Raw genomic sequence first — 13,561 nt, forward strand, 5'->3', positions numbered from 1 at the left:
AGGGTTGATGTTACCAAGAAAGGTTTATGTTCTGCAAATTGCAGCATCTGAAGACTAGACAACTGCTAGGTGATCTGAATGAGGTGTATAAGGCCTTTAATGGTTTGAGCTAGCTAAATGCCGATGACCCATCTCTTACAAAGTCTCTGCATTCTCTGTTTTATAGATGTTCACTTCTGCCTGTGTGAGAAAAAGTACCTTCTATACTAATGTGAACAAGTATCTTCCATATTCGCAGCCTTAAATCCGTATATGGTAATAAGTCCCATAGGTTCTAAAACCTTGTGTTTGGGTTTCTCATTATCAAAAAAAAAAAAATAAAAATAAAAAATAAAAAAGATATTTCTGTGTTTGATTCTGCTAACTGTCACTCTGATTACTATAGAAATTCTGGTGGCCTTTTTGAAATTTGAAAAAAAAAAAAAAATTCGCTTAAGTATATCCAATATGAAAAAGACCTGGGAGTAATTTTGAAGTCAGATATGAATTTTTCAGATCAGTGCAGACAGGCTGCAAGAGCAACTCATGTGGTGTTGTCAATGATATACAAAAACTTTGCTAGCAATGATAAGGATGTGATTATCCATCGGCGCCTGCGTAGCCAGGTGGGAAGGAGCAGCAGTGCGTAGCACACGCTTCTTGATTAGACCGGGGTTCGAGCCCGTCGCCACCAAATACACTGGATGTGGAAAGGTCAGGGAATAACCACCGCATATCCTGGAGCAATATGGCCTTGCTAATGGCCTATGCTAATGCTCCTAAAAACCAAATAACAAATAACAAACAGTGATTATCCATCTATATAAGGGAATGGTCAAGCCACAACCTTGAGTACTGTGTACAGGTCTGGAGGCCTTATTTTACGAAGGATGTAGAGTTGCTAGAATGAATACAGAGAAGGGCAAGAAGATTGGTGAGGGGAACAAAGGGTTGTTCATACCAAGAAAGGCTTAAGTTCTGTAAATTGCAGTGTCTGGAAACTAGGCACTTGCTAAGTGATCTGATTGATGTGTATAAGGCTTTGAATGGTTTCAGCAAGCTGAAACCATTCAAAGCCTTATACACCTCAGTGAAACCATTCTTGCTGAAACCATTCAAACCATTGAAGCTGAAACCATTCATTGAGCATGCTCATCCTCTGAGTATGCTCAGTGCTCATAGGATTCTTCCTCTTGCCCAGATTCTGCACCTGAGTGGTCATAAATTCAAATTGAGGAAAGACAGTTGTAAAATAGATGTGTGGAAATTTGCCTTTAGCTAGCGGATGGTTGATTGCTGGAATAAGCTTCCATCTACCATGGAATTTGACTGCTTAAATAAATTCAAGCCTGACTACATAAACGTTTAGAAGGAAAGGAAAGGATGGTAAAACGGGAAGGTTTTTTTTTTTTTTTTTTTGGCTGATGCTATATAAGCTAGTTTTCTTGCCTCATGTGCCTCTGCTAATGCTATCACAAAGTCATTTAGCTCTCAATTGGTGGTTGATAAACTTCTGGCATCCACTTCCCTTAAGAATCCCTCATCTGTGAATGTAGATGCAAAATACCTGTTCAGTTTGTCATCAAACTGAGCAGGGTCATCAACAGTTAACCCAGAGGTTCCCAAACTTTCTTGGTTCACGGCACCCTTACTGTCCCAGTAATTTTTTCATGGCACCCCCTAGGCCAAAAGAAATACCCAACACAGTGGTTTTCAACCTTTTATTATATACCTATATAATAATTTTATTCTTTATATGGAAGTACTAAATAAAGATCAATTATAGATCACCACAAAATTAAAAAGATACAGTACAATGGATATTGTACCCATTTTATAATGAAATAAATATATAAATTTCAAAAAATATATATATACAGGCATACCTCGAATAACGAATAGGATGCGTTCCACGAAATTACTTCGTTAAGCGAAACTTCGTTTTCAGAGGTAAAAATACTATGGCCAGAATAGGGATACGTTCCTACGTAAAGAAAATGAAAAGCTTTTTTTTCGAACAAAGAAAAGTTTTATTAAATAAACAGTCAACTTACATACAAAGTGAAATCACATTTTAAAATTGATTGCTTATGCTTTTTTTCTCTTTCATTTAACAATTGCCTATACGGAGTTATTGCATTTAACACTGATCGTAACAATAACACTTCTTCCTAAATCAGGATCATTTTCACTAAAAAAATTTAAAACGTTTTCAATGTCATTTAAGCACCTTTTTAAATCTTTGGTTGTTAACACTTTTTCGGTAGGAACTTTAACTTCGCCTTCATTATCTTTGTCTTCGTTGCTAACAAGGTTTTCTAAATCTTCCACTGAAAAACCATCTTCTGCATTCAATAAATTTCTAACATCCTCTTCATCGACATTTTTGAAACCTATTGATTGAGCCATCTGGATAACTTCATTTCTAATTTCTTGGATGTTATTTTCTTCTTCTAGTACAACTTCTGGCCATATTTTGCGCCAAACTCCATTTAAGCATTTCTTAGTGACTTCTTTCCAAGAACTATCAATGCTTTCAATTGCGTTTTTAATGGTTTAGTTTTTCCAAAAAGTTTTAACTGTCATTTCCTCTTTATGTTCGACGCAGATTATAAGCTTTAAATGATGCTATTACTCCCTGATCCAATGGTTGAATCAGGGAAGTTGTGTTTGCTGGAAGAAACACAACTTTGACAGGAATGCATGTGTCCAACGTGTTATGATCAGTAGGATGTCCCGGAGCATTGTCTAGCAACAAAAGAGCTTTTTCTTCAAAGTTGTTTTTTTTTGACAATACCGTTTTACTTCAGGACAAAAGTGGTTAACAAACCAATCAGTAAATAACTCCTTGGTAACCCACGCTTTTCTGTTTGCTTTCCATATTACAGGTAAATTCATTTTTATGTTACCTTTTAACGCCCTCGGATTTTCTGAATGGTAAACTAATAACAATTTTAATTTATAATTGCCAGAGGCATTTGATCCAAAGAGTAACGTTAAACGGTCTTTGGCTGCTTTGAACCCAGCAGCTGATTTTTCTTCAATAGAAATGAAGCTTTTTGTTGGTAGCCGTTTCCAGAACAAACCGCTTTCGTCAACATTGAACACCAAATTTGGAAAATTTTCACGTTCAATTATTTCCTTTAGTTTTTCTGGAAACTTATTTGCAGCTTCTCCTGTTAATTTTACACTATGAATCCTGGCCCGTTTTTTTAAATTTCTCGAACCAACCACGAGAAGCCCCAAAGGTTTCCGTAATTTCTTCAGTTTGTTTAGATTTCAGGTGATTAAACTGGAATATTTTTTTTTATGTTAAATGGGGCTTGAAATTGCCGACTTCGTTATATCGAAGCTTCGTTATCAGAGGTAACGTTAACCGAGGTATGCCTGTATAATAATAATAACTTTAAGTAACTTAAACCAAAATTACACGGCACCCCAAGAATATTGTTGTGGCACCCTAGTGTGCCACAGCACCCCAGTTGAAAACCACTGAGTTAACCTGTTGACATCAAGTGGCCCAATGTAATTCAACCCCTTTGTTCTTCTGTTGATATAAGCATAGAAGTCTTTGCCGATTTTCTTGGCATTCATTGCCAGAGACTTCTCATAATCTGCCATAACTTGTCTAAACTTTTTTGTGACTTGATTACATACTAATTTATATCTACCGTACTCTTCTGCATTACCTAATTATTTATGTGTATCCCATTCACTTTTTTTTTTCTGCCATGTGTCTGAGCTCATTTGACATTCATTTAGGTCTAAGCCATGAACATTATTTTTTTTGTTGCTTTGAAAGGCCTAGTAGCTTTAATTACTTACCTGAATACTTCCCATTTAGAATTTGCTGTTGGTAACACCATCAGTTGGTCCCACTGCACAGAATTTAAAAACTGTCTGAGACCACTGCAGTCGTCCTTATGAAAGTAGAAGCTTTCCCCTTGACAGTAATTATATCTTTAATTAAATTGCACATTAGTACACTGTGATTGCTGCCACCCTGTGGGTCTTTTGCCTTCAGATTCTTAATGCATGAAGAATCACTGCCAATAATGAGATCAAGGGTATTGTTTCCTCTTGCTGCCTAACATGTTGCTGTACAAAACAATCACCCGAGAAATCCATAGAAGCCTTGCTGGTGTGTGAGTGACTAACCGAAAATTCCAGTCAACATTAGGAAAGTTAAAATCCTCCATTATGATACATTCTGATTTGCTGGCCCACTCTATTTCTCTGTATAGTTGTTTGGTATACTCATCACAGTCATTAGTCTTTGGCTAGTTAGAAATTAATTTTTATATTGATATATACAGTATGTTGCTGTCTTTGTTATTGATGCTCTAACACAAATCTTCTAAATTTGTGTACATTGAATATATTATATAAAATTTTTTTCCCTGGTAGAAATTTTTCCCCCCTATTTGTTTCAAACTTATGATTGAGATCTCTCAGATAAATAGTTGTTCTGAAGAAATTTTGCATTAGTTACAGGGACTGACGGTGGAGATCATACCTTAGAAGATTTACATGGCTGTACTACTGTAAGTAGTGCCACTCATCCAGACTCAACACGCAGTCCTTTAGGATTAGCTGATCACTCACCTTTATCATCAGGAACTAATGGAATGTGTGGTTCACCTCATGCTAACTTAGCTGAACATTCACGACCTCGTAGGGATTTGCGCAGCAGTCGACACTGTGAGTACCATTCACCCTAAGTGAGTGCAAATTTTTAAGACCTTTATATTACGTGTACAGTAGGACCTCGATTTTCCAAAGTGAATGAGACTATGTAAATAGATAAACCTCACGTGATAAGAAATCCATTATCTTTTTTTTTTTTTTTTTTTTATAGAGGTTTGGGATTTATTTATTATACAGTATTTGTTATTACATAATCACAATGTTACATAATACATATGTCAAAGTAATTTTAAAAAGTCTTTATTAATAAAAATACAGCTGTATATATAAAATATTAATTTCATGCCTGATACTGTATATATACTGTACAATATACAGTATTTAACATGCACAGTATGTATTTACATATAGTATAGTATATACAGTATGCATTATATACACTAAAATAATAGTTTAAATCTCACTCTTTCTTTTGGCATTGATTAACACTTCTTAAAAAACAAAATTATAAACTCGGTTGGTAAATTTACTTTGTTTAAATCTTTTATGGGCAAAACACCCAGCTGTTAGACATCCAAAAAAAGTTTTGAACATATAAAAATGGTAATTTCATAGCATAACTTCTAGCATATTTATAATTAGGTATGAGAGTAGTAGAACTATAGCAGCTGGTGTATAATATTTCATGTGTTGGATCAGCTTTTGACAAAAAAAAAAAACACATTAATCTTGCTCTGTGTCCGCTATTTTAGTGTTGCAGTTAATATTTATCAGTTGGAGTTCTAGTTAAGAATGACATGACTGGTTGGTTCTTATGCTCAGATAAACAGGTTCAAGACTGACCCTATTGACTGACATGAAATCTTTTGCATTCAGATCATTTTTATGTATTGTTTCAACTTCTGAACATTATTATTTGTTATTAATATATATATGTGAGGTAACATTAATACGTCTGTTGGAAAAAAAAAATGTATATATGTATGTGTGTGTGCGTTTTTTAAGACCTTTTTACTGTATTACGCATACAGTAAGACCTCACTTTGGATAATATTTAGTTTATCAGGCTCATCCATGAATGAGACTGATAAACCAGATAAACCATTATTATTTATTATTATTATTATATTTTCGTTTTTTTATAGACATTCCATTTTATCACTACAGCCTATTATTATTACTAATTATAATATATATATATTTATTTATTTATTATTATTATTTTTTTTAGTTTTAATTATTTTTGGATTTTTCTGGCCAGCTTTATTAAGAGATCGCAGTTATAATAGAAGCTTGGATAATTGAGATCCTCTTTATTTTATGTCGGAATCACTGTGTTTGCACAAAATAAATTTTGTAAAGATAATTAAAGTGATGCTTTTTTAAATAATGATTAGTTTGATAAAATTGACAGAAATGAAGAAAACAAGAACTGAACCTTAAAAAGGGAGAGAATAAAAAATAGATTAATATTATCATAATATGAAGTTGCTCCTAGTGAGTAAAATTGAAGTAACTTAAAATTATTTTATCTAAATGATAGATCTGTAGAAGCTTTCAAGGTGATTTGTAAGATTATCATTAATCATTTTACCAGTGAGTTCACAGAATCTATGCTGGTTGAGTTTTACACTTGCAGTAGGCTTTATATTTATCATGGGGTTTTTTTTTTTTAGTGGAATTGTTAAATTTTGAATAAACTGAAAACTTTCCATGAATGTTTAAGATATTAATTTGTTCTTATTTTGATTTGATTGTTCAGTATTAGAGTGAAATTATGATGAAAAATCAAATCAGAATTTAAAAGAAAAAAATCATAGAAATTGTTAAAAAAAAAAAATCAGTTACTTTTTTTTTATGCATTAATATTCCTCTGTGTCTATTTATTTATTACTTTATTCAGTTTCATCAACTTCTAGATGTGAATTTCAGAAAATTTCTTCAATTTCAGACTAAAATGATAAAATCAAGGATGACAATTGACTCCAAAATTCAAACCTGTTTTTGTGCGGTGACTATTAAAACTGTATCTACTATTTTAACTGGAATGGATAAGAGATAGCAGCAAGTAGTGGAAGATTTATAGACAAGTTTTACGTAACTCCTCAGGATCTGCACATGACAAGTGTGTGTGTGTGTGTGTGTGTGTGTGTGTGTGTGTGTGTGTGTGTGTGTGTGTGTGTGTGTGTGTGTACTGCTGAAAGTTGATTACCAAAAGTGAAAATTGTGGCAGTGACTAACACAGTAAATAGCTATTTTGCTGGGGGTGTTAGGGTGTCTGACAGCCTAGGCACAAGCCTGATTTATCAGACATCTCACTTTGTATAAACCAGCCTCATGTATGCAAAGCTAAATACAAAAATAGTACTGCAATGAATAGCATCTGGCCTGCCAGACATTTTTACGTATTATTACATGAAATGAGATATCACTTCCAAAATTACTTCAGTAAGGCTATGTATATATTTAGGGAGACTGGACAGAGTAACACCCTTAATTTTTAATTGGCAAATAATAAAATTTGCCAATTAAACGTGCACAACTCATAATTGCATTATGGGTTGTGCAGGTGCCAGCATCGTTGGGTTAATGATTCTTCTGCTAAATTTTAAAGTATTATTCATTCCCACTCTACAGAATACTCAAGTGATGTAAGAAAATCTTTATTTTTATTTGTACTTTAGGGTGTGAAGATTGTGGTCAGTTCTATGAAAAGGAGTGTATTCGTCATAGGATTCAGCTTATATTTGATAAGCCTGTGCTAACCCGTGCTTGGGCTAGTTTACCTGCTACTTATTTGTATGTTAATAAAATTGGAATAAAAGATCATGGAAATCCAGGTAAAATTATAATTACTTTCTTATGATGTTAATAATTAATAACATCATAATCAAATTAATATCTTCTTATGATGTTAGAAATTAATTTCATTACACTAAAACTTTAATTCGATAATTGTAGATTTCTTAAAATTTGCTGTATGTGAATATATTTTGTGTTGTTGTGCAGCAGAATTGAATCCCTTTAATGCTTCCTCAGACCTTTTTTTTTTTTTTTTTTTTTTGTTTTTTGATTTGTCCTTAACACCCTTGTCCTTCTGTGTATTTTGACAGCTAATTTTAAATTGCTCTAAGTGAATTTTATGATCTTAATACTCAAGATATAACAAATTTCCTTAGTTGCAAATCACTATACTTTAGGCACCTCCGTAGCCAGGTGGGAAGGAGCAGCAGTGCGTAGCACACGCTTCTTGATTAGACCGGGGTTCGAGCCTGTCACCACCAAATACGGAGGATGCGGAAAGGTCAGGGAATGACCACCACACCGGAGCAATATGGCCTTAGCTGCTAATGCTCCTAAAAACCAAATAACAACAACAACAACTATACTTTAAATGTAGAGAAGCACACCTTTTAAACAGGTAATATCCCTGGAAGGAAAGGCTATTTTTATTTTATTTTATTTGTTTTAATTTTTTTTTTGTTATTTGAATTCAGGCTATAGCATTTAATCATGGCAGTTGAAAACCAGCTGACCAGAAAATGGAAGTACAATTTAAGTTTGTACTTTTAATTTTTTTTATAATAAAACACATACATATCAGAATAGCCAAACTTATCAGCCCTTTGTAAAAATATTGCCCTCTACATTGACACTTTTTTGCCATGATCATTGGCAATGCACTGATGCCATAGTATAGAAAGAAGAGCTAATTGCATGGCCAGTTAAAGGCACCGCACCTAGGTTCATTGTAACTTGAATTTCTGTCAGAGGATGGTTTGTTTGTGATTCCTATTGATAATGTTATTGTCAAATTTGCTGTATGTGAATATGTGTTGTCGTGCATCAGAATTGAATCCCTTTAATGCCTTCTCAGACTTTTTTTTTTTTTTGTTTTTGCAACTTGCAATCTCAGAAAATGGAGACACATAATTGAAAAGGAAATTAGGTGACAGACAATTGACAAGAATCAAATGAATCCCAAAAAACACTTTCCATAATCTTGACAGCTGTTTCTTGTTGATTTTTTCAGTGGTGGAGATCCTTTGTGGTTTCATTTAATACTGGATTTCTGGTTGAATGTCAGCATTGGGATATGCTGCATCAATGCTTTTTTTTGACAGTGTCCATGAATAATTTCCTCTGTGCTTCTAACACTTGTGCACATTTATGAATCAACAACATGTACTGAATTGTTTTTTCCAGATTTGTTGTTGGCTGCGAATGAGCATGCAGTAGGTTAGCACCTTTTTCACAGCCTTTGGAAAAATTTATTGTTGCACTAAACATAAACACTTGCATGTGATAAGGTCTGTCTTTTCCCCATATTGTACAATTAACCTGTGGAGAATTTCAGGTGGTTACACTTTCTCCTCTAGCAGAAAGTTGATGATACAGTACTGTTCTACAAACTCAGAGTGACAGTTTTATATCATGTTGTACTGCTTTTAATATGCATGTGAAGAGGGCATTGCTGCCTTTGCATGTCAAGGAGTGAGAGCAGTGTTCCCCTATCTTCCACAAAAAGGTTTTGTTCTTCTGATACACATCCCTTTTGTTAAAGAGAGAGATAGAGAGAGAGTGAGAGTGTACAGGTCACCCTCATACATAGAAAGATAAGATAGTTACAAAGTTACTAATATACATCATATAGCTTTATGCCTTTGGCATATAGATTTTGCTACATTAAAATAATCAAACTTTTAATTTCTTTATACCACATAGCAGCTCAGGTAGAATTGCATCATTATTCATAGGTTGTGAGAGATTTATATTAAATAATTAAACTTCACACCAACCAGTACTTGAAAATATTTTAATACTGTAACTAAAAACACTGTATTTACAATAAAATGATTAAAACTAGTTTAAAATATTTAAAATATATAAATAAAAACAATTAAAATATAACTGAAAACAGATATTAAAGAATATTAAAAATTAAAATATACCGTAACAACTGTAGCTTTCGGAGACGGTAGTCTCCTTTCTCAACAGCGTACATTTTACTGTATGCCACATCCTTAAATAGCAGGTCCACGGCATTCGCCACATGGTTCCCCAGGAATGTGATTGGTATTTCCCATTTGTGCACCAGAACTGGAAATGTCTTGGGAGCGTGCTACCCGAAACTGTCCATCGGGTCCCAAGACAACCGTTTCAAAGAGAGGAGGTAAACGTACACCCTTATCTCTATTAATGGTATTACTGGCTGCCCCAATGCGTACGCTCTCAAGCCATTTACAGTTCCAGAACCCCTGTGCATGATCAGTGATGACAGCATCCTCTGGGGAGATCTGATGTTGCTTCTCCAAGAAATGCTCTGCCACAGCAGACTTCCCGTAATTTGCAGTCTTTCTGGAACTGTAAATGGCTTGAGAGTTTACGCATTGGGGCAGCCAGTAATACCATTAATAGAGATAAGGGTGTACGTTTACACCCTCTCTTTGAAACGGTTGTCTTGGGACCCGATGAACGGTTTCGGGTAGCGCGCTCCCGAGCCATTTCCGGTTCCGGTGTGCTGCAAATGGGAAATACCAATCACATTCCTGGGAACCATGTGACGAATGCCGTGGACCTGCTATTTAAGGATGTGGCATACAGCAAAATGTATGCTGTTGAGAAAGGAAACTACCGTCTCCGAAAGCTACAGTTGTTACAGTATATTTTAATTTTTAATATTCTTTAATATCTGTTTTAAGTCGTATTTTAATTGTTTTCATTTATATATTTTAAATATTTTAAACTAGTTTTAATCATTTTATTGTAAATACAGTGTTTTTAGTTACAGTATTAAAATATTTTCCGTACTGGTTGGTGTGAAGTTTAATTATTTAATATGAGTTTTCCCAGCCTCGTAGGCCTATTTAGAGATGTGAGAGATTTGCTAATTGAGACACCTACTACCGTATGAGCGACTGGTGTTAAAACAGGTTGTCATATTGTAGGATGTTAATACATTATAAAGATTCTTTATAAACAAAGTCCTGGCAAAGGCCGAAAAGACATTATCGTTAAAAGTATTGTAGTTATAATGAAAACATTTTGAAATGTTATAAAATATTTTTATTGTTCGCTTCTAAAATGTAGTAGCTTGGTTTAGTAAAAATGTGTTTTATATTTAACTTTTAAGTTTACATTTTTCTTCCTGATTGTTACTCTAATTGACCACCTATATGTTTTCACGCGAATGCAAGATTCAATACCTGAGTGATCGCTGAGGTGCTAGAAACAAAACAAAATGAAAAAGAGAAAGGAGAAACTGTTATATGATATATTGTTAATTATGCTATCAAAAAGAAAGTTTAAAATGCATAAAAAATATCAGTTAAGAATATAAAAGATAAAGCTACATGTTTTTTTAGTGAACATCTTCCCGCAAGTACAATATATGTTATTAAGGTCATTATAAAGAATCATAGGAGAAACTTTTCGTCACTCAAGTTAGCATCTAGGAAAATAATTTTTTTTAAATGTTCTCTATGGCCACTTCTTTTTCTTAAAAAAAAAGTGGCCATACAAGAGAATGTAAAAAAAAAAAAATAATTAATTAATTAAAGTTGGTAATGCTAACTTTTTATTTTTTGATAGTGTAGAGTTTAGTTGTTCTTAAAAAAAAAATAAAATAAATATATATATATACACAGGGTGTCTCAAAAATATTGGTACAAACGTTTAGGGGAGGTAGGTAACATCTAAAGGAATGTGAATCGCATAGGAACCGGAAACGTCACCATAAGTCAGTACACGGCGCTGTTCATCAGTTTGCGAGAGGGAAAATTTCAATGTTTTGTTCACGGATGAGGCTTATTCAATCAGCACAATGCTCATATGTGGGCTCACGACAACCCAGACGGTGTGCGCCCCCATGCGGCACAACATCGCTTCGCAATAAATGTGTGGGCAGGTATGGTCGGTGACTGCTTAGTCGGCCCATACCTGTTACCATCCCGCATGAACTCTGCTAAATATCGGATCTTTCTTGAACAAGTTCTGCCAGGGTTACTTGACGATGTTCCAGCAAATGTGAGACGCAACATTTGGTTTCAACATGATGGGGGGCCTGCCCATTATGGAAGGTGTGTTCATGACCATTTGAACAGGCGTTTTGGGCGTCGATGGATTGGCCGTGGTGGGCCCGTTGCCTGGCCTGGCCCCCATGTTCACCTGATTTATCGAGCCTTGATTTCTTTCTGTGGGGGGGGGGGCCTCAAATCTATCATGTATGAATCGCCTGTGGAGGCAGAAATGGATCTCGTGGCGAGACTCGTCTGCGCTGCTGCTACTGTCAAAGAAACTCCAGGTGTGTTCGACCGTGTCCGCCAATCCATGCTGCGTCGGTATCACGCATGCATCGCCTCTCATGGTGGAACCTTGGAACATCTGTTGTAACATCATGAAACGCATCCATCTCGTACTCCATTGTTAATATTATGTCAAATAAATGTTTGCCACTAATTACTGTCTTGTGTCATTTCTGCTTCTTGTGCCTCTGCTACTACTTTCCCATGACGTTTCTGGTTATGGGTTCCTATGCGATTCGCATTCCTTTAGATGTTACCTACCTCCCCTAAACATTTGTACCAATATTTTTGAGACACCCTATATATATATATATATATATATATGGGGCGAAGTGCGGGCAACGGAGTCTGGGTGCGAGATTAGCCTGTGCAGACATTGCTCCTTAAAGCTCTTCAAACAGAGAAGTTTTTCCTGATTTATTTTCTGCTTTATTAGTTTAAATTGTCATATTAACTTATTTTCTAGAGTAGCTTTATATTCCTAGTTACGATACTTAGTTTAAAGTTTAACTTAGACAGAGATTTCGTAGATATTACTTAGTATCGGTAACGGTATCAAATCCACGTGTCACAAATTGAACGAGAGGTCTTTTAACCAAATTTAGTCGATTTATTAACCAATTGTTATATCAAATTATCTTCTATAAGTAGATTATAGACCTAGTCAGGATCCTTAGTTTATTCTAAATTGAGATAGCGAGATTTCGAAGCTAATCAATACTTACGAGTCCGTAGAAATACCGTTCGTGAATTCCCGCCATTTTTACACGAGAGCATAAGCTTACTGTAGTATACTGCATAATATAATATTGTCAAATAATCAGTAAATCTATTAATCTTGATAAACTTTATTGTCAATTAAATTGTATTTTTAACTCTATAAATATATATAACGACTTAATCGTAACAAATAATTAATACATAACTATAGTGGTACACGTGATACGGAAGTTGTATAAAGGGAACACTAGCTACCGAAAAAAAAAAAAAAAATATATATATATATATATATATATATATATATATATATAACATAACTGTTTTGGGATATAACTTAAGGATTTAATTTTTGTTTTAAATTTTATTGAATTAAATTGGAATCATGACTCTGACCAGAGCAGCAAAGCAAAAGGCTCAAGCTAATGGGAGTGCTGTGGTTCAGGGGAGAACTGAGGGGGGCAGTTGCCCTCTGAATCACAGTCTATTAAAATGCACTGTTTGCTTGATGTTTGCGGAGCAGTCGGGTACGGGACATGATACTGCCAAGGGGGATGTCTTTGTGTGTGCACGATGTAAGGAGTGCAAGGAAATCAGGCGACAACTCAGCGTTGTTATGGGCCTTTATGAGACCTTGAAGGACAGGGTGGATGCCCTCGAAGGAAATAAATTGAGGGGCCCATCAAGCTCTCAGCTGCCCACATTAACGCCAGAGCTTGCACTTGGTCATCAGGCAACACAAGGGCAGCCCCCTAGGCAGAATGCGCTGGTCCCACAGGAACTAGTAGTTGTTGGTGACTCTCTTGTCAGGGAAACGGGGAACATGCTTTGTAAAAAGGATAGGTGGAATAGGACCAGGGTATGTCTGCCAGGGGCAAAGGTTGATGATGTTGTAGAGCGGATATCATCTTTTA

At 35.0% G+C, this 13,561-nt stretch overlaps 1 protein-coding gene across 5 annotated transcripts in view; it reads left to right on the forward strand.

Moving 5' to 3' along the window:
* The window catches only part of LOC150080131 (uncharacterized), a 660,399-nt gene that overhangs the window by 212,742 nt on the left and 434,096 nt on the right, over positions 1 to 13,561 (forward strand). For 4 of the 5 annotated variants that reach the window (XM_090382143.1, XM_090382148.1, XM_090382145.1 and 1 more), the window contains exons 9-10: positions 4,468 to 4,680; positions 7,311 to 7,466. In XM_090382143.1, the coding sequence (XP_090238269.1) occupies positions 4,468 to 4,680; positions 7,311 to 7,466 (369 nt within the window). The remainder of the gene's footprint in view (positions 1 to 4,467; positions 4,681 to 7,310; positions 7,467 to 13,561) is intronic. The other variant, XM_090382147.1, reaches the window with a different exon arrangement.

The sequence above is a fragment of the Mastigoproctus giganteus genome, chromosome 9 (assembly GCF_048544385.1).
Source record: "Mastigoproctus giganteus isolate SK-2022 chromosome 9, ASM4854438v1, whole genome shotgun sequence".
Lineage (NCBI taxonomy): Eukaryota > Metazoa > Arthropoda > Arachnida > Uropygi > Thelyphonidae > Mastigoproctus > Mastigoproctus giganteus.